Genomic DNA, 27,512 nt, shown 5'->3' with positions numbered 1-27,512 from the left:
TAGAAGTAGAGGGGTTTATGCCACTGAAATGATTTGAAGACTGCCAGGCTTTCTAATGTAGTCTTTATTTTTCCCCTTCTTCTCAACTGTACGTTAGTGCCTTTTATTTGTTACTTCAGCAGGTAATTTTTATGGTAGCTTTTCTACTTTATATCCTGCTGGTATATAGTTTAACAAAATGCCTTTTGAAACACTGTATTTAATTCCTCAGTCATGCCTCTGGGAATAAATCCTTGCAGCATTATGACTTATTTTATATCTTTTCTTTACTGTTGTTGAGAACTTTAGCAAACTTTTCTTTCAGAAACTGGTACTTCTTATTCCCTATTTGTACGTCATGTGCATCTCTCTTCTATCTACACCAGCTGTTATTTGATGCTGGTATCTACTTCTGCTCATTTCCTGTTACAGTGGCTTAAACGCTTAAAAAAWATATATATATATGTGTATATATATATATATCCTTAATAGCATTTCTATTCTTGCATTGGGATCTCCAGGAAGAAAATCGAATTTTCACACCTCAGTAGCTATTTGAGGTGTTATCCATGATGCTGTGTCAATGAGCTGGTATTGTGGAAAATCCTTTTGAAAATTACTTTAACAGGCTTTAGTGACTCTGAATGGTAGCATTTATGGTAGGAAATGTTTCACGATGGTACTTTTGAAAATGATGCTGTATATTTCTGTGTAGAAGTCATGTCATCTTTATAGGTAATTACTTACCCTTGCTTTTTGCAAAGTTAAATAGGCAGGTTTTTGGCAAAGGTGGTTAATGGGGCTTGTTGAAAATTTCTTTGCTAAATCCCATTCTTGACAAGTGATCATTTTCATTGGAAATTTGTTATTTTTTCATTACAAATGAGGCTTGCTCATCTCCATCCAGAAATGTTTTGATTTAAAAGTGCTGCTGTGCTATACAGTACTTCAGTTGTGTCACGATCACAGTCTTTATTATGGAGCAGGGCCCCAGCATCTCTCAGGAGGCTCCTTTGCCACCGGCGATGCCATCTCTCTCCATGAGAAGAACCCAGGCTCACAGGAGGTATCCTCTGTTCCTACAGAGCTGAAGAACAAAACACATTTTCCCTGCAGCTGCCATGAAGTTGACTGCATTTCTAAATTGAAATATTTTCATTTTTTCAAAAATGGTCACTGTTTCTCATGCAGTGGTCACAGTACATTGTGAAACAAACCACCTTTGATTCCATTTTGATTATTTTCTAGTACTAGCTGAATTCCTCAGGACACCAGAATGGTTAATGATGACTGAAAATCTCCAGGTTAAAGGATACAAACTTCTGTCCCATGAAGCAATGCTTGTTCCTCATTTGTGTTGTCATTAATGAGTTATAAGCTTTCAAACTGGTTCTGAAGATTTTAACACCCTGTTAAGAAGCCATGATAATTTCTCATGGAAAAAGACTGTGCTAAGGTTTCACACAGATTTCAGAGCTGTGGACTCTAAAGGAATAAAATATCCAGGTTGCTTTGAATCAAAGCTGAATCAAGATGGAATACCAGGGAAAACTACATCGTAACATTTTGACTTTTAGGTAACTCTGATATTTGCTGTGTAACTGCTGACAGAGCTCTTGAGGTGCACTGTGGTACTCGAGGGAAAGATAGTATTTTACAGATAAGCAATGTAATCCAGTGCTTGTTTTTAAAGAATATGAAGAGATTAGTGGATTGTAAAAACACAGCAGGACAAATTGCAATTCAAAGTGCGCTCAGCCCAGTTTAAGTATGACAGAAATTTGATACAATTCACAACTATACCGAAGGCGGTATGTAATGTCTCACAATTTCATTCTGTCTACAATATCATAAGAAAACAATTGCTTCATGATTGCTTAGAAGGCTTACTTCAAATATACTTTGAAAATTTATTTGCATTCAGTATACTCCAGATTATAACACCCCTGTCTTTCTTTGTTAGTCTGTTCACAGTTTTCCAGAGGAGTTTATGCCATCTTTGGATTCTATGACCAGATGTCAATGAACACACTGACGTCATTTTGCGGGGCCCTTCACACATCCTTTGTCACACCCAGCTTCCCAACAGATGCAGATGTGCAGTTTGTCATCCAGATGCGGCCAGCATTAAAAGGAGCCATCCTGAGTCTCTTGACTCACTATAAATGGGAAAAGTTTGTGTACCTCTATGACACAGAACGGGGTAAGCACCATCTTTTTAAGTGATTTTTCTGTTTCATAACTTGCTACAAGTATTACCAGAATCAGTATGTGCGGCACATCCTAAGTTGTTTCTGGATGCAGGTTGCACATTTCGATTGTCCTAGAAAACAAGTTTATTCTGAAGGAATAGAAATGAAGGGACAAATGAAAACAGGGCATCTTCATATTAGTGGTCATCTGTAAAGAGATTGCTTGGAGGATAGTGTTAGCAGTGTAAGCATTCAATTTTGAATATCTGGTTTCCATGGAACCACAAACTCAACACTTGGCAGGGCTTCTGAGTCCTCGCAAAATAAATAAAGTCAGCACTATGAAGTAGGCTGTTAAGCAAGACCCTCCACTGTGCATGACATTGCAAATTCCATACCACTTTACATAAATGTTGTTTCTCCTGTCATTGGACAAAGTCTGTGTTAAGGTACGCTCTGGAAATGGCTAGGCATCAATAATAGTCTAGGAATATAATGCATAAAAAGCTTTAGTGCTCTCCTGGAGAAAAGATGCTCCAGATATGTCACATGAATATCCAGAGATGAACTGGACATCTAGATACATGACAAGAATGAGGGAGATGCCTTCTATAAAATGAAAATATATTAAAATCAAAGTTTCCACACTTAAGCCAGTTGTTAACTATGAAGGATCACCAAAAGTGGCAAATCCTGTCAAAGAGAGTTCTAAGCAGCAACAGCTATTTTCTGTGAGGAATCTTGCATATTTCTCCGGAGCAGCTGTTGCCAGCTGCTCTGAGTATGCTGAATTTTCTTGGTTAGAGATTTTACCTGAGTAGCATTTTATTGCATCAGGTAAATGTGCCACTGCCCTCCTTACCATACAGTCAGCCAGCTTTATGATTAACGGTTCCTGGGATTCCTAGGCCTTCTTCAAATCAAATGAGTCTGGATAGGGCCAAAGAAGCTCTGATTCCATTCCTGCTCCCATGACAAAGTTCTGATGCCTTAGGCTGCTACATACTGATAAAGATCAAGTCTTCAGTCATGATCACAGTACCTGTGCTTTTCCCACTGAAGATTATTAATATCATCCAAATAAGGACATACAGTATGTTAAAAGTAATTTTAGACTGGTACTAGGTGAATGCTAAGAGTTCAGCATTTTTTTAATGATCTGGAAATGCTGAATATTGCTAGTATTGAAATATACTAGCAATACTAGCTATGAAATCAAATAAAAAAGTGTGGAGAAATTAAGAATGTCTTTAGTTTTTCAGTCTTTTAAAACTACTATGCAAACATTCATGTTTCTGGTTTAGTCCATTTTTAAATGAAAGCTCCTGTGAATATGCTATTTGTCTGAGTAAGGAAGATTTGATGTGACCAAATGTGATAAACTTACAGCATATGATAAAAGAAAATGTCATGTTTTCCAGGACTGATGAAACTTAGCATTAGTAAGGCTAATGAAGTTTGCTTTGGAAAGAGATGCATCAGTCATCCAAGACTGTGTCTAGTAGGACACTTCTGTTTGGAAAAATCATCCAAAACAGTGGGAGTTTCTCTAGAACTGCTCTGCATACTGTGACTAGCAAATTAACAGAGATATTAACAGAAGTCCCCTCAAACCTGAATTACTCTGTGATTCTCAGTATGTATAATCCTTAGGTAGACAAGAGCCTAATCATGAGCTGATTAGGACGACTAAGCCCTTTGGAAGAGTTTAGGTTGTGTAGGCTTCATTTTGCCTTACTCATACTAAGATTTTAATCACAGGTTAAAACACAGATTTTCCTAGTGAAATGAGCCTCAGGAATCTGACTCTACCTTTGTTGCACTCTGCCCCCTCATCTTGCCCGTAGTCTTTGCTTCCCATTCACATCCTACTTACAATCTTACAATCAATCAAAATCATGTTGGGAACCTACTGTGGCTAGCATGGATATTATGCTAGCCATGTGTTAGGTCAGACATTCAGACTAGGTGTATCAAAGACTGGGGAATCTGAATTAGATGACAGCACAGGGCAGTTGGAGGATTATAAAATGCAGTTCAGGGTTATAAGACGAGGGACAGTCATGTCTGCAGGATGGAAGAGGCATCAGTGCGTATAGTTAGCTTGATGGTATGCTTGAGTTGCTTCTGACAAAAGTGTATGTGTTGAGATGCACTTATCCACATCCTCTCTTTCCTTCCTTTACGTATAACCTCACTGCTGCTGTTTGATAACATATTTGCTGTCTGCTAAAACGAGAACAAAAATGAACAATTAATTATGTTCTGTTCCTGTTGGTTTAGTCTGGTTACAACAAACTTGGTAGCAGTCTTTTCAGAATTATAATTGCTGTATTTTTCCCAGCATTAAGCAAATTAAGATGATGCATAGGTGAGGGAGAGGCAGGGCATTAGGTACCGAGAAATAGACGTTATATTTCTTTGTTTGACGAGCAGTAACCATGGTTGACAGCACCTGAAATATTTGGCAGTTCCAGTAGCCTGTCTAATCTGTTGTGATAGGCCTTCAAATACGAAAACATCTSAAGAGCTTGAACACTAACAATGGTGACTGACTTCTTGTGTCAGATAGTGAATAAGGCTCTACATGCTTCTGTGCTGAAACACCATTGGAAATGAAAACACTAGCGCTGTCATAATTTTTAATAATTCCTATCTTAGATACTTAACTGCTTTGGGGCATAAACATAATAGAGAAAACGTGTTAAGCAGTTTACTGTCAGTTTCCGTAGTAAACTATCATTTAAATACTGCCTTTCTATGAAGATTATTGTCTCACCAGCTTGTTCCCAGAATGGGGCTATCTGTGAGAAACTGCAAAACATTAGGCTGTTCTTTCTTATGTTGAATATTAGTTATGGGGTAAAGCATTCTTGCAAGTAGCTTTACAATGTTCTGCTGAAGGAAGACACTGCCATGTTTTAAATGTTAGATTACTGTTAATAAATACGACAGCGTATTATAGATGGCAAACAAAACTGATAAGCCTTCTTGTGATTTTATACTGTTTACTGAACTATTTCAAGTTATGCTTAGGAGAGTCAGCTTCTTTATAAAATTGCTTTCCTTAAGCAGTGATTTTCTTCTTCTTCCCCATCAAGCCGTATAATCATATGGTTTTCCCCTTGGTGACAATAGGCACAATACTGTGATGTTTGGCTCCTGCAATGAAGACAAAAAAGATAAATCTCAAACAATAGAATAAAGTTAAGATCTACAATTACACAGATAGATGGTGAAGCTTTTAATCCAGTGAGTTAGTGTGTATATGTTGTATATGTTTATGATTGTAAGTATGTTATTTTCCTTTGCTACAAGATGACTGATCGTTATAGATTGCACTCTCAAATGTACATTTATGTGCAGGTGCAATATTCAGTGTCTTAAAAACAGGAGCTTTGCTTCTACAGCACAAAAAAGAGGGGGGGGGAGTAGGGGGAATGTGAGGTTTCTGAATTCCAGCAGCAAGAATGATGTCTCATCATAGCTTGTTTCAGTGTCTGGACTAACTCTTCTGTGAAGAAACTGAAATTTAAAAGAAATACCAGGCTGCATGTTCTTCTTGCAGTAACAGAAGAGAAAAAAAATTATACTTCGCAGAGAATAATGATGCTTTAGGAAACAACGGTTAAAGGGAGAAAGGACAGTATGCAATGCATAGAAGAAAGTCGTCATATATGTTCATTCCATGCCACATGCTTTAGTTCATGTGAAAGGGAAAGTCAGGGTTGATTTCCGTTTATATTAACTCAGATCAGTAGGTTGACACTGCTGGTTGCTGTGATGCATGCAAAATATCTGATTAATTTTATGGTGCTAACTGCCTCAGTAGGCTTCTCTGTGGTAGAACTAAGATTAATTAAGATTATGTCAGGATGAAATGATGATAGGGTTACATACAGAAAGTCATTAAGAATTTGGGTAGCACTTGTCAGCAAAGTCACATTTTGCGTGTCATGCTAAGGATTATGTTTCTTCAAAACCCTCAAGTTTATTTCCAGTCTTCAGGTCTATTTCTCTTCTCGCTTTACACTACTGTAAATCAGAAGTTATTCCACTGAAGTCAGTGGGCCAGAGTAACACTTGTACAAATGTACAGAGAGATAGGCTTGTGATTTTCATAGTCGTCTTGCTGTCATGTGAGAGCTTCATTTAATTATAAGACATCATTTAATTATGAAAATGGTATGGTGGATCACAATACTGGAGCTTTTGTTTAATTTAAATTTCCAGAATGTTTCTTAACTAACACTTCAGTTTATTTTTGCCTGAGAAACACCGTTTTGTACAGTTTGTTTTCTTTCCATCTGTTACTACAACACAGGCGTTTTGACCTAAGTTATTTTGACAATTCGTGCCTGCTGTGCACAAAGACATTGATTTCTATTGTGCAGATCATTTAAAATCATACCAAATGGTCTCAGTTATGTGCATCAAGGCTCTCTTCATTTAGATGATATTAGTCATCTTAGAATATCAGCCTTATAGGGCAGGAGATAGACTCCACACCTCTATCAGGACTGTGGTCCCATCGTGTAAGCAGCGCAACCACAAAGAAAGTCTATCATATCACAGCTTTTATGGTGTTGCACTCAAATACTCTAGATCCGAATTTCCTGTCCCCTGGTTTTAATTCAGTCTGTTAAGTTATTAATTTCAGTAGATATCTAAGGATACTTAAAATCCAAAAAAAGCTCTGGTAAATAGGGATGGTCATTGGCTAATTTTATTTTTTTTTAATTGCTTAGCATTGGGCTAGGTGAAGGCTGAGGCACAGTAGTGTTTATCTGAAGCCCCAGGTTCTATGGCTAAGAAGAGTTCAAAATATCCGCTTCCATTTTAGAAAGCAATTACATCTCTAACTCTTACTGCCACAGAGACAAAAAATATGACCTGAACATAACTAATGACTGAGTATGTGGAAGGCCTGAAAATATAACTCCAGGAAATATGATCTGTCCCATTCCTCTTAACTGTGAAACCTTCCGGTACCCTGTTGCATAAAGACATGCCAGATAAAGTGCCAAAATAAAAAATAATAATAATAAAAAAAAGGCGCAACTGTAGGCTCCTCAAAGATTATGCCTAGATCTTTGAGTTGTCTTAAATGAGGTTCTGGACCTGACAATGAGGTCTTATTCACTACTTCTCTTGAATAACTCTTCTGTTTAGTACTGCATTTGCAGAATATGGTTAGTTATCTATTGCTATCAAAGGACAAGTCACTTCTGTACAGCTTTCCCTAGAGAAGGAGAGATCTGAGCTGATAAGAGGCCTGTAGAACCAGGCTCATTAAATCTTACACATAATTAGTGATGGAATTTTTTCATTTTTGATGAAATGTAATTGCACTGAAAAATACTGAAATGTAGAACATAACATTTTTTGCAAAACATGTAGGGTAAGATTAATTTCTCTGGAATCCGGTTGCCAGGGATTTTGAATTGTCAGGTTGTGTTGCAACTTTGCTATGTGGACTGAGTCTCTGCTTAAAATAGCAATGAAAAATGTAATCCAACACAAAACGATGAACTCCTGTTTACAAGCACCTTCTCTCAGCAGAGAGGTGCAAAGGACCTCTTACCGTACAGCTAATTTGTTAAACTCTGTATTGTCTTTCTGCATGTCAGGTACTTGTATTTTCTTATATGATAACCATTCCCAAATAATGGGGGAAAATGAAAATGGTCATCACAGCTACAGCAGCTTTAGGTAACCCCAAATTCAGTACCTGCTGAACAGTCGAGTATCAAAGGAGTCAATAGCAGAGCTGATCATTAACATGTTTATTCTTCAGAGCATGGGAGCTTATTCTTCCAGCTGAAGAACTGATCTGAATCCATTACATGAGGAGAAGAGGATTTAAAGCACTGGCATGGCTCTAACATAGTCTTCTCAGAATTAAACATGGGATCTTTTCATTTTAAAATGATGCTTCTTGTTTGGAAATATGTTTATGCCTCTTTCATTCTTGACTGTTTTCCTACATCTGTACGGTTGGTGCAATGTGTTTTGCTTACACTTTCAAAATTAAGAAAGGACTTAAAGTCTTGATGTTATCTTCTGTAAATATTAGTCTGTGGAGAAAAATAATGGAACATACAAAGCATGTTTGGAAACCTGTAAAACACTGAGGGTGACAAAACAGGGAAGAGTTACTACTAACTTTGTCCGATTCTTTTGAAGTTTTTGGCTTTTTGGCTTGAGTATTTATGGACAGCAGCCCAGGATCATGTGCATAACATGTAGACAGTATCAGTTGCTAGCATCTAGGTAGCTATGTAGATGAGCTGTCTTGTTCTTCTTTGCTGCCACTTTCTGCATTGGGAAATGCACAGTAGGAAGCGAAATGCTTCCAGGAGCACCAGAGCTGAGGCTGGACCTCCATATCACTGAAACAGTTGTCACAACATATCTACATTTGGTGAATTGTGTGCCCTAATAACTGCTATCCAGAAATTTTCTTGTAAGTCATGATCTCAGCAAAAGGCAACTTGCAAGAAGGCCACAAAGCGTTTCATCTTTTACGTGGTTTACCTTGAAAGGAAGTGGTACGTGCTCAAGTTTTCAAGCTCTGTTACAATAAAGAACACATACAGTGTTAATATCCTCATTGTAGAAAATCCTTTATTTAGATTTAAAGAACAATCACATTCCACAGTTACGTGCAATAAGAAAATGATCTGTTTCTTTCAGTATCAGCCTTTTAGGAATGAGTGATTTTACCACCTTATAATGCCTAGAATTTGTATTTATATTGACTAGAAAGTCATAGATACTGCTTAGCCATATTTGTATGAAACATAAGTAATTTACCCTGACAAAGAGGCAGATTTTGACATTCTTATTTAGGGCACATTGCTCCACTGCTTTCAGCAGTATAATGTATGAACTAAGGCACTATTCAGGAAACATGCCAGAATCTTAACTGAAATATTCCAGGATTTCTTTACTCTTTGACTTTACTGCCTAAATGTGTTAGGGAATGATCTGAGCCTCAACAGTTAAATCTAGCTTTTGATAATCACCCTTCATTTATTTCCTCCAAAATCTGTAAAGTCTCCTACAGATGCCTTTATCTTGATCTGTTGGTACACAGATACATAAGAAAGCTCTCACTGATCCTTCCCCAAACAAACATTGAGGCCCTCTGCGGGAGAATGGATGCTGGCTGATTTTTGGATGGACTTGAGAGCCTTAAGCAGTTTTCACCTGATCTTTCCCATTAGTTGCTATTTGTTTAGCTAACCCCTGATAATCACTTAAACCTTTTTTCTAGCCCATGAACAAGAGGAGTGAATCAGCTTTGAAAGTCATCCAGCATGGGATGTGTCATACTGGCATGGCTAAGATGCGGCTAAAGAACAAGAGAACCAAGAGTTCATTTCTGTATTCTGTAGAGCAGCTTTGTGCCTCTTTGCACATTTTATATATACCCAAGGGGTTCAGTTTGGTGTTGAGATGCCCAGGTAAAATGCCAGAGCATCCCTTGAAGCTGCTGGAACATGCACTACTGTCAGCAACATTTCCCAACAACAGATGTAGTAACTGCACATGTGCAACAAATTTGTATCTTGTCTCATGGAACCCTGAAAATAAGGAAGTGTGCCAGCCTGTTCATGAAGAAAAGCAGAAACACTGGAGCAAGGTGTAACAGAGCCCTGATATTGCTTGTGAGGTGTGATGACATGATAACACTTTTCTTCCATCCATGTGTAATGGTGTTGTGGTAGGGTATTGTGGTAGCCTTGGTCACACTGCATGAGAGTCCTGTTGCGTTTGAGAGACAGAGCATCAGAATCTGACCTCAATTAATGTGAAATCTGTTTGTAAAAATGAGTCAGAGTATTTAGGGATACAGATTAGGAAATGTGAAAAGTTCTGGATAAATAATTTCTAGAAGCCCAAAGCAAGATGTGTATTATTCTAGAAAAAAGCACCTGGAACTCTCAGGAACGTGAACTGAGACCTTGAATGTATTGCATAGGAAAACTAATGGCATTGCTGCTCACCCATGCTGTAAGGATGAAGTCCAGAAGTTACTGTATTTATAATCTGACTTGTGTAAATGCTTGCATTTAAATACTTATCTTTTCACGAATATGCATGTTTTATCAACTTTTGGTATAGCCATGACATATTTAATTTTTATATTGTATGTATAAGTACTTTAAATAACAGAATCTTCTGTTCTCAATTAATTTGATATATGTATCACCAAGGCTTAAATGGTCAGAATCTCACATTTCCAGGATTCTTGAAACTAAAGTGAGATTCTAGAAGGTTTCCAAATGCAGACTGGGGTGGGGTCTGGGAGGACACCTGAGAGGGGTTGGTAACCCTTTTGCTATGGAGCAAGGGCAAGGACTTGACACAAAGCCAAGCCTCAGAGGTGAAGGCTTTCCTTGGAGCCAGAGGGCGCTAGGTGGAATTTGTTGGTGTCGGGGAGGTGATGGGACTTTTTAGACTAGAGAGCAAGGCTGGAGAAAAGAGTACCTGTATGCAAAGCAGTGTGGATAAATTTATATCAAACCTATTTAATTTAACCTACTCACCCAATAGATCTAACTTTTCTTATTTTTAAGAGTTACTTTATTTTTTATCCATATATACAGAGTAGCATTAAAGACTAGGAGCCTTTGATGTCTTTGGCTAGCAGGTGCTCTGAGCAAGGTAGGCTAGCATTAGCTTGGGACTCCTGCTGATCCTGTTGGTGTGAGTGAACGGTCTTGCTGGCTTAACTTAAGTCTCCGTAAGGGGTTTGGTACTTTGACCAGGCCTCAAGCAAGCAGCACCATTTAGTAATGAGCTCAAGATGAAGCAGTTCTCAAATATGTATCATAAAGATACACCTGTGATGTTGAATTAGCATGTAAAATTTAATATGTATTTCAGCAGAGCTGCATATTCGCATTGTCAGCTGTTTTTCCCAAGGAAGAAGATTTTGATTTCCTATACCTTAACGCAATTGCGATGGCAGTATTTAGCATTTTAGGATTCTTACAAGTTTGTGGGTTATATCACCCTCTATTGGATCTTGATTCTGTATTTACTCTTCCTATGTGTCTTTCTTCACCTAGAAATAGTTCATTTTTAATCTGAATTAGAGCTGTTATTGGTGGCCCATGATATTTTGTGGAACAGCTGTTTCTTATTCAGAATGAGGGAACAGAATTCCTACCGATGCCACAACAGACCTCACACTTTCATGAGCATGCTGCAGTGGAGAGAAGTAGATCTTCAACCCAGGTAAATGAAGACTGTTCACCAGGTGAAGATCTTCTGTGGAGCAAGCACAGGGTGTTATGACTTAATGGAATAATATAGAAATGACTGCAATAGCTGCAAGTGGTAAAACCACCAAACGTAAAGGATATTTCTCCAGCACTTGAGGAATATGGAGTAAAATGGAGAATCTCACCTTGTCAGTCAGTTGAGGCTTTTCCTTTGATAGAGTGGTCCTAGGTACTCAAAATTTTGCAACTCAGCTAAGCAATGACACATCCTTTTGTTGCTACAAAAAGAGGGGCTTCCCATGAAGTTTGAATTTCTTTTGATACAGGACTGAATAGCATGCTGAATGAATGGTGAGTCAGAGCTGAGCTTTTTTTAAAGGCACTTTGTGCTTCTGAAATGATTTCCATTTGATGATCTCAAACATCAATGAATGAAACTTGACAATACTTGTATGGGGCAAACAGTGATTTTCAATCCTGTTTTCATATGGAAGATTTGAGGCAGCAATCAGGTTAACAATCTGATCTTCATCTACCTACATCTAAGGAAATACCTGTGAGTTCAAAGCGCTGTGAGCTATGACTTAAGAGGTATGCAAAATGTTGGATTGGAAGTCTGTGTCCAGGTCACTGGTGAAAAACATTTTTCATATTCCTACACAACAAATCTTTTCTTAAGGTTTTATGAATTTCCCTTCTCACCCAGAARAAAGCTTGAGCCTTTGAAGAAACTTTTAATGGATTAATGGATTTTAATGGAAGAAGCTTTGCATTTAAGGTAGTTAATTAACTGGTATTTGCCATAGAGTTTATACAAAGGAATCCCATGGTTATAGCTTCCGTACCTTCCTTCATCTATGACACTTGGCCCTTTTAGATGTAGTCTATTCTTTCAGACTTCAGGGAATTGACCAAACTGGTCTGACCATATGCCTTCTGCTTCCCAGAAAATATCAACTGTCTCAGTAAGCATAAAGATGACCCAAATTCTTTATAAAAGGAAAATAAATGTGAATGCATTTATGACAGACTCGTTCATCTGGCAGGTAAAATGACTTCATACTGTATGCATATTAAGGTAGTTTTTAAAGGATTTTTCTCTTATGGAGATAGATTTTTCTCTAGTTTCTCATGAGACATTTAAAATCACTTTTTTTTTCTTTTTTCTTTTTTTTTAAGCTCTCCATGCAATTCACAGCTTGACAGCACTGTGAGCCTGCATTTCAGAAGCTATATAACACAGTGTACTACTCTGGTACAGTGGAATGAAAAATGCCTCCATAAAGTGATTAAGTATTAATCTCTAAAGAAGAAAAAAAAGTGAAAAGTTCCTGACATGAATTTTATAATCCATAACAAGTGATTATTCATTTCCTCAGCCCTAGATGCATAGCTTTTGCTGGCTGGCTCTTTTGCTTTGATTCATGATGCGAAGAAGAATCAGTGGGAGAGAAAGGTGACCTAAAGTTTTATTCCTCCTGATCCTGAGCTCATCATGTTCATAGCCTGTTGTTTTTTACTTAAAGTATTTCTGGCTTACCTTGATTGCTATTAGTGCAAAGAAACAGTGGTTTGCCAGTGCAGTCCAGTCCAGTGGCGCCAGCCAGTGGTTTGCACAGTATAGCAGCATTCAGTCAGGGCCCCTCTTCAGTCTGTTAAAGGAATTAAGCACAAATTTGTCATCTCCTACTACAGCGAAGTATCCCCTTGTTGCTGGTGGTTCTCCTTGGGTTTGTAAGGCCAGATTCAGCAGGCACTGCTCTGCAAAGTGGGTTTGCTGTGGAGTCTGAGCATGAGCTGCCTCTGTGCTCCCTCCAAGTGAATGGCATCGAGCGAAAGTAAGGTGAGGTGTTTTTGCCAGGACAGTAGTAGTTCAGCCAGTAGCATCTCATGTGCTAGTGCATCATGTCCAAAACTGAAGAATTTCATAACCCGGAACTGAACTACTGAAAGCGCAGCTCCGGTTCTGTTCTTTGCCCCAGCGTGGTGATCTGTGTTAGATTTGTGAACGTTTGTGAAGCTATGGGCATTGCAGCTCCATGCTGTTATGATAACATCATAACATCAGTCTGGAAAGGTTAACAGACACGAAGCAGGGCTGCTAGGGTTTCTTAGGAGCTCCTAAAGTGTCATTTGCTTTGAGTACTTTTGTCAGTGYGGTAATAATGATATGTGAATTTGCTGGGGCTGTACACATACCAGATACAAGAGGACCACTGTTATTTACATAAAGTGGTAACACCTTTATAGCGTTCATTCTGCTGCTTGTGAACTTACAAGTTATTTCTCCACTCTCTATTAATGTTCAGGGAAGCAATGATTTATGTTTAACAATACAATGCTTTTATCTGCCCAACTGTACTTGAAAATAGTTTTATGTAAGAGCACAGCCACTCCATACACTGTATTGAACCAAACTACCCTAAGCCAAAGGTAGATCCAAATTGTGTTTGTTTGGTTGGGACTTGGGTGTGGGTTTTTTTTTTCTTTTTTTTTTTTTAAATCAGTACTTATGTCTCTGGAGTGTTTCACTAAGGCTTCTTTCCCCTTTGACAAGTTAAAGCCGCTCCTGGCTATTCTAGTTTAGCCTAATGAAATGGCCACTGATGACTGAAAAGCCTTCTCATTCCTTTCATATTCTGTTTATGGCATGGTATATAAAGCAGTGCCAAGGACAGTGGCTCTGATCTGTTCTGAAGCTGCCTAGATCTCAGAGCCATAGTTAAGAAGACTTTCTAGAGAAGAAAATGCGTGACAGTTATCGCTGAAAATTTTCTCAGGATACTTCAGAATATTTTAAACACACCCTGAAGCCATCAGATAAATATGGCAAATAATGCAGACGCTTTCCTAGTGTCTTTTTCAGCAAAGTGTTTCATGCTGATGACTCTAAACTCATATTATTATGATCTTTTTAGCAAAAGTATATATGGCCTTGTAAATTTATACTGTGATCCCCTTGGTAATATAAAAATAAAGATGTAGTCTCAGACTTAACATGGGAAAGTGTTTATTAAAACACTTGAGTGCCTGGAATTCAGTATGAGTGGTATGATTAATACCAGCTCTGGGTGGTTCTAATGGGCAAATAAACTAAAATGTTGGATAAAGTTATGATATAAACAATATCTTTTTTCCATTAAACGTGATTTTCAGTTGCCACCACATTCTCCTGAGCTATCTAAAATATTTGAAAGAATCCATAATTGTCACTCATCTTTATGAAATGTCAAAGTCATATACTGCATTGACCTCAATCTATGTGCATTAATTCATAAAGAATTTAATTTGATGAATTTAAGTCAGAACTGCAGTATAAAATCTTTTCAGTGTAGTTTAATTATTTTGCCAGCATTATATACACATAACACCATCATAGCCTAGACTAGATTGTGTCATGGTCTGCTCCTGAGACTACAGTTATTGTAAATATGTTTCTAGATCAAAGAATGCTATTTGCTGCAATCTTATTTCTTACTCGTTGTTTTCTCCTCCTTAAAAAAGAGAAAGTTATGATTTTATGAGAAAATATTGGTCTTCAGTTTGAGGTTTAGAACATCCTTTATTAGTGAGATAAGGCTTTATTCGGGGGTGGGGGTGGGGGAGGACGATAGACAAAAGTCAGAAAAGCCGGTCTTCTGACGTTGTTTGGCTCAGCAAGATGAAACCTTTGAGCTGACTGCCCTAGTGACAGTAATTGCACTGTAGGTAGAATTGCCTATTGCCTGGTAGTAGTAGCTTTATCGATCAGGCATTTTTGTCCATGAACTGACAATGATAACCTCAAATTAGATCAAGTTTTTATTAAAGAAATAAAATCTAATTATGCCTGGCTGTACACAAACAGTGATGACTTAAATGAACACATAATTTTTGCAATAACATTTTTGCAGAGATTCCTTGAAAAATAACCCCAAACTCTGTCCTCTTTATTTTTCTGTCATCTGTTACACTGGTTTCTGCCTCCCTCACCTGCACACGTAATGGGCAAGACAAAAAATGGGCAATTTTTAATGACATTGTAATGGATGCCATAAAAAGGGAGAGATTGGGGGTGAGCAGGGGGAAGTCTGAGCTTCTGTGTGAAAGAAATTTCAGGGGAGGGGTATTGGGGGTGAACACAAGGATGCATAAGTTATTGCAGCCTTGAGGCAGCAGTAACTTATGCACTGGCGGTTTGAGTTTCATGCTATGATTTTTTTTTTTTTTTTTTTTTTTTAAGGACCTTATAAAGAAACTGTCTCTGATACATTAGTGTCTGTTGGTTTTAGAGATATTCCACATCATGGAGACAATTTGAACACAAACATTTGAAACACATTCATCACAGTGTGGCAGTTGTCCTGTTAAAGTGAGAAGAAAACTGGTTATAGAATAAAGGTAGTTATTTCCCACATTTTTACATGAATTTAATTGAAAAAGGCTTTTGCAGGGTTGTTTCATTGCTCATTTGTATGTTTTTAGATATGTTCATGAAAGTGAAAATTGTGGCTTAAGATGATGCACATATATTGTATTACTGTAGTTATTGTAGTTGTCCTCTCTGGCACCATTTTGCTACACTTCTCAAAGAAAGCAACAAAATGGATGTGCATGACATACATAGGAATAATGACCATTTTGGTTTGCATGTTTTCCTTATGCTACAAGTCAGAGAAAAGTCTAGTGGCACACAGCATCAGTAACATAAAACCAAACAGTGCTTCCCTTCTAACCTGAACTATATAATAGTATTTCTAGATTAATGCACTATTTCCTTCAAAGGAAAAATTTAGCTTGGCTGTTTAATTTTGAATTCCCATTTAGATAGCAATAATTTTAGTTAGTTTCGTGATTAGTCTATCTGGAAATGTAAATAAGAATGGGGGCTTTGAAAGTTTGAAATGAATAGAATTACCCTGAGTATTCATTTAAAATATATATGAAACCAGGCATATTAAGTGTGAGCAGCTGTAGGCTGTTACCGTTTAGATTTAATTTAAGTAATCTCTGGATTGACCTTCTTCAAATACTGGCCACAGTAGGCAATATAACACATCATCATCGTCTGACTTGTAGTGAATTTTAGATGCCAACTGCATCATTACAACATTTTATTGGATCTCTTATGAAAATTATGGATAAAAAGATAATGGGAGCAATAATGATATTTGTTCTAAAGTTTTAAGTGCTCTTCATTTTGCATAGATGTGATCTTGGTTTAGGGGATATTTATTTGCATTTTTCTGCTTTTGTGGCTTCAGTGACCTCCCTCTGACTATGAAGCTGGATTTTGTCAGAGTGTTTTTAACATTAAAACTTTCACTGCAGGGTATTCAAACTGCTGCTGAATGTAACCAAGTCAGTTCAGTTGTGTAAAAATCAGAATATGCCTCGGAGCATAGCTAAAGCCATTCAATACATTTCTTTGAAGTGCAGCTATGCAGATTTGCAACAGGTGAAGATCTGACCTTCAGTGTTTAAAAAATAACTTCTTGACAGGTCCATTTCAAATAACAACAAAATGTCACACACAGATAAAAACTTGTGCAAAATCATGATTATAAAAAAGATGAAAAATTCCCCCATACTTTGATTCTCAAATGTTTTCTCTTTTCTTAATCCCAGACATGTAATTTTAAGGACTTGACATGAATAATAGATGCTTTTAAAATGTTTCCTTACAAACAATGTGATTATTGTGTCAATAATACGAGGTGTTATTGTGGGCCATTTTGTAATGTTGCGTAATTGGTTTTTTTGTTGTTGTTTTCTATATGTATCATTCTTGAAGTCAGATGGTAGAAATTCACTTAATTGTTGTATTTAAAGCTGCAGTCTTTCCCGAAGATGGGAAGGGAACACCTTTTTGTTTTGTGTTGCTACAGCATCTACCACAGTGAGGGGTCTTGGGAACAACTATAAACAAATAATAACTGATTGTTACACCTGAATGAAGGCAAAAGGACAGGGTTCAGTGGATGTTTTGCTAGAAAATTGAAAATTAACTTTGGTTTTATTACTTTGAGAGTATTCACATGAGTTACTGCATGAAGAATAGCAGCCCCAGTTGTCTACAGACAGCAGGGTCTAGAAGCAATAAAACCAGAAATTGCTATGTTGCAAGGAAAACTAGTTTTCCTTGTGTTAAATGAATAAAAATGAGGTTCTAATGTTTTCTGTGTGATCCTTCAAGGATTTTTAGGGACATATTTGTTCAAGGAAGGCTGAATGCTATTGTATTTCCCTAGCTTTAGTCTTTTTTAATTGTCCTTTACAGAATGTTCCTTGGTGTGGTGCCTTCTTCTCAACTTACCATTCACAGTCATGTCTCATTTCCTTTCCAGGGCTTTCTACTTCATTCTGTGATAATATAGCAATAGATTCTTTAACATAAGTAACAAATGTGTATTTTCTCTCCTGTCTGTCCGTATTAGAGCCTAGGAAGAAAATTTTGTTCACGTTAAAGTCAAGTAGAACCTGGGAAGGAGGGGGGGATGTTCAGTGAAGCAGAAATTACAGCATTCATTTTGGATCAACTTGAAAAATTTTAGTTTATCTGCAACAGATCTGTTTCATGTTATTTTGAGATTAACCTTTTTTTAAACTTTGTTCATATTTTGAAGTGAAAAGTGAGGAATTTTCATTTTGAAAATATGTTGTTTCATTTTTTCAGCCAGAGATATAAATTTAACTTAGCCTGAATTCCTTTATGGTTGTGGTCTCCTCCCCTCCTAAAACTATAGTTTTTCAGTAAATGTACTGTTGAGGGTGGAAAGAAAAAAAAAAAACAGCTCTATTACTGAATTAGTGGGGCAGGAGCTGTTAACGGGACACTTCCATAAACATAAGTGAAGCTATATGCCTATATGTGACTCATGCAGTGCCTCAAAAAACATTTTGAATTTATTTGAAAACAGTGAATAGCCACACTTTCCAGAAGAGGGGCAGCTGTCAAATAAGCATGCTTCTTTTTACCAAAAAGAAATACACTGGGACCTTATTTTAGCAATCTCCTAAGTTTAGTTAAATATTATAATATGCTATACAATGTTTATTTTCTGCTCAGTGCAGCCTTGGCCCCATGGCCTTAGGGTACAGTTGTATGATGTTGATCAAGCATTACCTTTGTAGACTTCTTAGACATTGTTCATTTAAACAGTAAGTTAACAAATTCAGTAATAACATATTATATTAATATAAACTAGAGATGTTTTTCCTTTGCCCCAGATATTAGTTTGTATTTACAGTAGGAATGATTAATCAGACACTGATGTCTAAAGCATGCTTATCTCTTAAGAAGCTGTTTAAGAGCTCAAGCTATTGATAGCAGGTTCCACGCAGATACAAGAGCCATCAGGCCAGAAGCAGTTAGGTCTGCCTGCTGTCATATTTCTTGCATGGTGCTTTCCAGACAGTCAACCTAATCTCTGTTATTTTTGTCTTGTCTCATAGAGAAGATAAATAGTGCCATGGCACCACAGGAATCAAATGAAGCCTTGGTACATAGATTTACTTTGACTGGTGAGAGTGTTTTTGAAGATGGTATAGGTGGACCTAGACAGAATCTAATGTTGAGATTGTCTCATCCCAGAGCCCAAATGGCACATATGATTCTCGTACTAGGATTGCTGAAGTCCTCATAAATACCATGATAAAAATCCCCTAAAGCTGATGAGAGCTTTTCTTTTGTCTCAGTCAGACTGCAGTTTTCAAAAGCAAAAACCCTAAGCAACAGAAAAAAGCCTCCAAAATCCATTAAGCTGAGTAAGAAAAAAACACGAGGAAAGCAAGCATTTTTGTACTCCTTGTGAAAGACCAGGAAGTCTGTGTTTCTTGCACCAGCTATGGTTCAGATCGCAAAGGGCTGCCACATACCATCGTGTTCTAGCAACCAACTCAAGAAAGGAGCTACCGACACAGTGTTAGAAGGAGAAGAGGTTCCTGTTCCAAACCACTGGTCTTTCTAGAAGTCATATTGCCATATGCCATGTATGCCAGAAGTCATATAGCTTTTTTCTCTGCAGTTGATAGAAATATGTAGTTTAAAGGGGCAACATTCATACTTTGGAATCTTGTTTTCTAATGGTGCTGGGAGTTACTTTATGCCTGGACTCCRCTTGTTTCACTAATTGGTTTGATGCATTCAACTGTTATGAGTTGCTTTGAAAATACCCAGTGGAGCCTCTGCTTACTGTGGGGAGGGGTACAGTCATGGTGCATCAGGTTCCCTGTGCCAGGAACTCTGTTAAACCCCATCAAATTTGCTGAATAGCCAATAAAGGTCATTCTGTTTGTGACAGAACAAGCCAGACAGAACAGTATTAAACAGCTTCTGGCCAAAAAAAGAGATTAAGGACTTCATAACAATTTTTTGTCTTTTATGGTCTCTCCCTTTTTTCCTTGGGATTCTTTCCAAAGAAATGAAGTGTATTATCCATGTAACTTCTGGGAAATTTTAGCAATATATCACTAGGATCAGTATATGTATTTCAGAAACAGGTGGTGCAGTTTTATTTACTACACAGTATAGAAGGATGCGGTCTGTATATTCAGCAAAGTAAGGAAAAGCTTGCTTCCTCCACACCTGAATGTGGAACAACTGCTGTAACCCAGTGCGAGTGCTGCCACATCTGAGGCTTTGCAGTCTCCTGCCTTCCTTGGCACTGGTGCTGATGTTCTGACTCTTGGGAGAGAATCCACCACGTGGGTCTCGGGAGCAGCAGCTCACTGATGATTGTAAGGCACTCCTAGGGCACGGGAGTGTTAAAGGTGGAGCCAATCTGTGTTTGAAGATCCTGCTCAATATTGTTGCCCTAAGGCACTATGTGAAGAACATGGGAAATGAAGCTCAAACAGGGAGAAAAACCTTTCTCACGTTGTCAATAGCGAATGTTTATTTAAGAGAAAAATCAAGCAAGAAAATACAAATGTCTGATAGCAAGGAAGAGCGTTGCTGTGCCGTGCTGGGTGTTCAGCTGCATGCAGATTCCTAGAGAAGTCAGTGGGAGGTGTCTAGTGTACTAGACTTTTCCATACTGCTCGAATCTCATGTCTGTTGGCCAAATACATGTGAGCAGACATGTTCTTTGCTTGTGAATTCGTAAAAGATCATCATTTGGATTCAAATTTACCTGTTCTCTCTTCTTTGGCCCTTATAAAACCAACTCTTTAAAAGATCTAACTTATTCCTGATTTACTGTGACAGCTACATACTGACTTCTTGTCAACAGACAGGAGTTTCCGCTTTGGTAAATGTTGCTGCTAAGAATTACAGTCCTGGTGTTTAGACATCCATCAGAAGGGAGCTAAGAAAGATGATCTGAAGCTTGTAAAGCTGACAGAGGCAAGGAGATTTGGTTTCCAGTTTTTACTATGTAAAATGTACCATTCTGCTTCATCTTTAATAATTTACTGTAATTAGCCAATACACTTTAATTTTTAACTTCAAAAGACCAGCCATATTACTGTACTTGACAAGAAATAAGAAGCCACCAGCACAGTGGAAAACCTGTTGCACGTTGGTTGCAAAATAACAGCTTCATCTTGCTAATGTGTGTTTAATAGTGTAAGCAGTTCAATAGAGCACTTGATGCTGTTCCCTCTCCAGTGAATGCCAAAACCCACTGGTGTTGGACAAGTGCTCAGTGATTGGGACTAAGCGAATACAAGGTAGTGATTACTTTGCTTGGAAATAATATTTGCAGGTCTAAATTGTACATAAGACTACTGTATAGATATTGACAGGAAGCGTTACAAGCCACTCTGTGGCCGTGGCCTGATCTCAGAGGTAAAGATTTATATGAAAAATATTGCAAACTGCTTGCTTTTAAATTTTGAATTAGATGGGGTCCTTTCTGCCATTCAGCATTATATGCTTAGGTCTAAGTTCAGTCCTTCTGTGAACTCTTTTAGGAATAACACATACTAATCTCTTCAGGAATGTGGCTGGAATATTCAGAAATGATCTGTGAATTCCCACAATAATTTCAGATGGCTTTGCCGAAGCAGATTTAGGCTAATGTTGGTTGCCACATCTTTCCTAGCATAGCAAATGGGAAAGAGCTGATATAGAATATACATGGTTAATTTGACTCCCTTCTTGCTTGGCTCCCAATGTGTTATAGTTACAGGATGTAAGAGGGAGGAGAAGATATTACTGAACGTGGAAAATGAGGTGTTTTTGTTATGTAAAAGGCTGAGGAACTGGAAGGTTGGGTGGTTTCTCTTCTGCTATCCAGGACAGATAATGGCATAAATCCAGTACTCTCGAGTCCTGAGTATAGAGGACATTTGGAAGCATGCTGATGTTAGACTGAAGGTGTGACACAGCATGCCAAGAGTATGTTGTGCTTCTGCGGTCCTGAACCCCTAGTGCAAAATGTCATCAATGGAGTTGTAGACTGGACATCTGCTAACTGCATGGTAGGGCCATGGTCTAGCTCGTATGTGTTTAAGCATGCTTTTATTTTTAGTCCTCAGTTCCATATCTTCCAAGGTGTTGGCAGAGGTGAATCTCCATGGGGCCAGTAAATGAGCAGAAGACATCAGATGTAGCAAAGGGGACAACATTGCTATTTCTGAAAGACAGGAATGAAGATGCCAACAAGACTTCCATTACTGGCAGATCAAAAAGGGCTATCTGAAGAATGAGGCAATGATATAGGCATGAAATGCACAGTGTAGACCTTTCAAGACAGGGACAAAAATTTTGCTGAATACAAAAAGAGGAGTAGGCGAAGTGATGGGACATGCTCCAACAGTGAGCAAGAAAATTTGGCATCAAGAGCTAAGTCCTGAGAGCTGGTGAGTGTAGCAGTGCAGTTAGAATGTGATTCACAATGTCTTGATATGCTGTGGTATATAGCACAGTCATAATAATCGTGTGATTAGAGAATATGCTTTTAGAATGTTTGATTCTTTTCCAGAAACAGCAATAGTAGATCTTTTTCCGGAAAAAATGAAGATGTTGCCTTGGTATTTCACTGTAGGGGGAGGGTTAGTTACTATTGAATATAATCAGAGGGGACCACCTCCCTAGAGTACGCACTGGCATTGTATTTCGGGCCTAGACATCTGTACATTAATAATTAGTCAGGTTAGATGGAATTTTTTTATTGAAGACACCTCCAGTTGCTCACAGGCACGACTGACCTGGTTTTCCTTTGCCTTTCATACCTGTGCAGAAATAATTGCTATAGAGGCAAAAAGTGTTAAAATAGAGAAGTCTTACATAATTTACCTGGGAAAAAGTAAGACTAAACTTCAAACAAGTGCCGGTCTACTGAAGGAAGGTAGTAGTGGAAGGATTACCTTCTGTTTTAAAGTGTTCCTTTGAGCAGAACACTTAAAACCTTCCCATTCTATATACCAGGGACCTCATTTCTTCAATGCAAAACTCTTCCTGAAAGSCTATAGTAATGCTAAATTGGATGACAAGAATTATCAGTGCTTGTGCTTCTAGCTCTGTGCACAGTTCACTGTAGTTGCTCCTTCAGATTAGATAATACCAAACTTTTGCATATTTTATCATCATAGTTTGTTAACCATGCAATTAGATTTGTGGTGCTTTAGAGTCATGGAAGGGTAGTCATGCATCAGTATAATATCAGAACAAATGGAATAGAAGAGTTCTTTTGTTTCACTGAATATTGAATTGAATATTCAAATAGCATATAAGCACTTGGAATAAGAGTAAACACTTGGCAGAGTAATTGGGTGCAAAGTCTAAAGTAATGGGAGTACTGAGTTTTTAGTTTAAAAACTCTGAAATTTAGTTTAAAACTCTGAAAATAAGGAGCTTTCAGCTTAGATGTAATGCCTTCTTTTTATATTTTCCCCACTCTGCAACCTTGGAGGGGAAATTTCTAACTCCCTGTTTTTTTCCAAGGTAATAATTTATGATCCTCCTCAGGTATGTATACATCCCATTGAGTCAGGCGGTCCTGCTGTGTGCACTTGTTGAATGTGTTGCAATAAAGTAACTAATTAGTAATGTATTCTGCAGAGAATTCTGTGCCACTTTCTAAGCAGGCCACAGAGCACATATCCTATTTTCATAAGTGATTTCCAAAGGACGGGTATTTCAGAGGTATTTAGGGTTTCAAAATACACATAGTGGCATTGTCAAAAGCACCTCAATGGAATATATGCCTGTCTGCCTTTTAAATCAAGGGAGTGCAGGTACCTCACCTGCTGAGATACTTCACCATCTGCATCTTAACTGCCTCTGAAAATGTCGTCTTAGCGTGCTACCCAAGTCGCTTTTGAAAATGAAAGAAATATACCTGTGAAAATTTTACCTATGCTGCACTGTGAAGTGAGCCCATTTCTGAGAAGATCATAGGCAAAAGTATTAGTTGTTGTATCCTAGTTATTACCATTTTTAGATCATAAAACATACTCTCTTACCATGTGCATGTGCAAGAACAAGTTTTTCTCTTTGAAACTTTATTGATAATATGTAGTTAAAGAAATACATTTTTAGGTTTTCAATAGCAATTAACTAAGATCTAGTAACCATTTGTTCTTGAAAAAAACCCTAACATTTTAATGGTTCCATATTCACGGTGATGCAGCAGTGTACATTTTCTGTATGCTAATTTGGGGAAGAATTTTGAGTGTATATGCCTCTTTATCAACGGACAGTTTATATGCAGGACCAGTTTTTGTCCAAGGTGGTCAGGTAGGATGAGGTTGAGCATTTGATGAAATTGCCTTGGAAGTTTTACTTGTTATCCCCTGAGTTCTGTTTCTCTATGAAGCCCATCATACTGGTATTTCTAAGCCATCAGTTATGACAGTAGTAAATTAGACAAACTCTACCCACGTCTAGATAATGTTGCCATTATTTTTTTGATAGACCAGAATTACATTATGCTTTCCTGTACAAATTCCATTTGTGGAGCATAAAAATGAATGGGATGGAAGCACAGAAAAAAAACCCCAATCTGTGTTGCAGAAAGAGGAGTGCTGTAGTCACGGACAATCTTGAATGCTGTGGAGAGGTCTGGAGCTGAAGCCAGACCCTTGCTAATGTGTGGCATGAGCTCCAACAATGTTCTCCCTCTCCATCCTTTCCCCAATGAGCACTTCCAAACTTGGAAAAATGAAGCCAAAGCTACACTTTTGAATCACATCCCTGTCTCCACTTAGTGAATATTGAAGGTTAAGTGTTCACACATTTCCATACAGTCCAGCCTAATATTTCATCTAAGCTGCCTCCTTGAGCTACATCAGGAATAGCATATTCAGCAGCTGACTGTGGATCCACCTGTGTGTTCATACTTCCAGGATGAAGTCCAGGATTTTTTCCCCATCTAAGGTTACTGGCTGCAATCCTTGTGTTTAGGAGTTGCAAAATACAAATCAGCAGACAAAAAATAATTTGGGTGTTAGAAGGGAAGGGATGGCTAATGCTAAAATTCATAGTGATTTTTGATGTAATGAAACAGATCTCTAATATTCAAATAGGACCATAAAATTTAATATTAAAAACAAGATTGCCCTTCTACTGGCATTCTTCAAAAGCAGGTAAAGACCAAGGAATTTCCTTACTGGCAATTCGTAGTTCCTGCTCTGTAGGTTATCTGAGCCCACTGTATGTCAGCACCCTGCAGAATAAACCTGATCTTTTCCCTGACATGCATAACACAACGGTGCAAGAAGTAATGGTGTTAGGCCACTGATACGGAGCACTGAACTAGTCCATGCTCATTCTGCCACCTCATATGTTAAGTGTTTTGAAAGGGTAACTTGCTACCCCCTAGCTTTATGCCAGGTGGGGTGTTGTCTATCAGTGTCATGCTAATTCTCTGCTAACTTGGTAAACTGTCATCCTGTGGCCGCACTAAAGCAAGCATCAGTATAAAGCAAATTAAATGAAATATCCTGTGCCCTGGTCAGTGCAGAGGAAGTATACCTGTATGTTCGAGCCCAATTCAGATCAAATCTGTATTGCCAGGTAGTCTAGAAGGTGTATAGACCTATTTTGAATTAATATGAGACCCTGTCATTAATGGATACATTGTTGGTATGGAGAGAAATGCTAGTACTGAAAAAAAATTAGGTAATTGTGCTATATACAAGTTCCTCATTGCTACCCATTGGCAAAAAAGGCAGAAATTGCGAAGTGAGTGATTGCAAAGAAACGCGCATGCAGGCTGTGAGTATGAATCCATAAATTATCATCTATATTATCATAAAAACTCATTTAAATTTCAGAATATTTTTAAAATCAGCACTCACCCTTTGATTGCTACATTTTTTTAGTGTTCAGAATAAATAAAAGGAAATTAACTTACAGGTTGAGACATGAGACATATTCCAGCTGCAAGGGCAATTAAAATGCAGATACCAAAGGGTGAGATGTTGATGAAGAGAGACTTTGAAAGGCTGATAACATCTGTTAATGAAAATTCTCAGAGGCAGAAGATTTGTTTGCTCAGGTAGTTTGAGAAACAGAAAGTTTAGATAAAGGTTAGGGAGAGGAATAAATATTTTTCTAATATGATTGACTGAAGGTCAGATTGAAAGAATAATTTTACTATGTTTGAGGACAATCCAACTGCATAATCTTTTTGCAAGGCATTTATTTAAGGTGATCCCAGCTTTTATTTGTGATGAATATGTATTTCAGTTCATAGCCTGATTACCATAATCTCCTGATTGTTTCTTCAAAGRAATAATATTTATCATTTTTTAGACTCAGCAGTTTCTAGACATGTTTTTAGGAGAAAGCTGTCAGCAGTAGTCTTGTGTGCTCATGCTAAATACCCAGTGTATATCACAGCAAAAAATTAACTTGTGTTATCAATAATTTTAAGTTTGCAGCATACTTTAAAATTATATTTTTAGCTTCTCAGATGAAAGCAATGATATGTGAGGCCAAGTTTTAGCTGTTGCAAATATGCTCTGCAGTTGTTAAGTGGATAAGTTTCCCTATTCCAGAGACATCTGTTATGTCAGAATAAATACACTAGCATGTTTCTTTGGCTAAAGAAAAGTTAAATAAGCTTAGGAAAGTATTCATTTTTATTTCCTTTTTCAGATGATAATTACACACAATAATTTCCTTTTTAACTCTGTTTGTAATTGTACCACAATTGTGCAATTTCACCTAGAATAATACAGAACACTTTCCATCTGTGTCTCAGTTGATTGGGTGCTAGGTAGCTATTGAATTTACTCTAGCAAATAAGATTACCAGGAAAATGTTTTCTGAGATAACATACTGGTATTTTTACTGTATAATTTCAGTGGCTAATGTGTTACAGGCAGCATAAGAATCTTAAAAAGTGTATGTTCAACTGTAATACAGCTTGAAATAAAAAATTAATCTAGATATATGAATCAGGAGATTCTGAATTCAAATATTGGCCCTATTACTAATTATCTGTATGGGATAGGACAACTCATTTCTTGATTCTATGTCCATTTTATTTTTTCCTATCTCACATGGGAATGCTGACAATACATCTGTTAATTTGCAGTGCTTTGGGTATTATTTAAGTGCTAAGTGTTGTTAAGAGAATTAATGTTTTTATAAGAAATTTCTAAAAACTGAATGATGCAAAAACCTGTCATAGGAAGTACACTGCTTTGTGTTAAGTGTAGATCACTCTGTTCAGTTGTGTGAGATCCAGGCCCACGTATGATGTACTTCTGAAATAATGAAACTTGGCTAAAATATGTCATCAAGGCACTGATATGTCAGGAGCTCTGCAAGCTAATTGAAGAGAGGAAGGAAATCCATATAGCCAGATTCATGCCAATAGGAAGGCTAGGTTTAGCATTATATATATGAGCAGCTTTCATTGTGCCACCTCACTCGGACAAGGACCAGGCCCAGCCAAGCTTTGAAGAGGTAGTTAAACMGCTTGGCTCCGTTACCGAACTGCACACTGCAGGTCACATGCTTCTTGCGTTCTGTGCAGCGTGGCTCTTCATTTTCCATTTTTCTCCAAGTGATACAGTAAGCCAAACATACCCCTTTGATAGTCACTCTTGTCACCAAAAGAGAAGTTGGATTCACCATGTCTCTACCACATTCGCACATGATCTGACTGTGGTTTTTTGTAAGCTTTGCCTTTGAGAACTGGCTTCTCCTAGAATGTATCAGTTGTCT

General features: G+C 37.7%; 1 protein-coding gene across 1 annotated transcript in view; it reads left to right on the top strand.

Annotated features, from left to right (window-relative positions):
• Positions 1-27,512, top strand: part of GRIA3 (glutamate ionotropic receptor AMPA type subunit 3) — a 154,888-nt gene that overhangs the window by 33,201 nt on the left and 94,175 nt on the right. Inside the window, exon 4 of the mRNA XM_026089538.1 lies at positions 1,943-2,182. Within this exon, the coding sequence (XP_025945323.1) occupies positions 1,943-2,182 (240 nt within the window). The remainder of the gene's footprint in view (positions 1-1,942; positions 2,183-27,512) is intronic.

Source organism: Apteryx rowi, unplaced genomic scaffold, assembly GCF_003343035.1.
Source record: "Apteryx rowi isolate R43461 unplaced genomic scaffold, aptRow1 scaffold_82, whole genome shotgun sequence".
NCBI classification, from domain to species: domain Eukaryota; kingdom Metazoa; phylum Chordata; class Aves; order Apterygiformes; family Apterygidae; genus Apteryx; species Apteryx rowi.
This window is presented reverse-complemented; position numbering and strand designations above follow the sequence as displayed.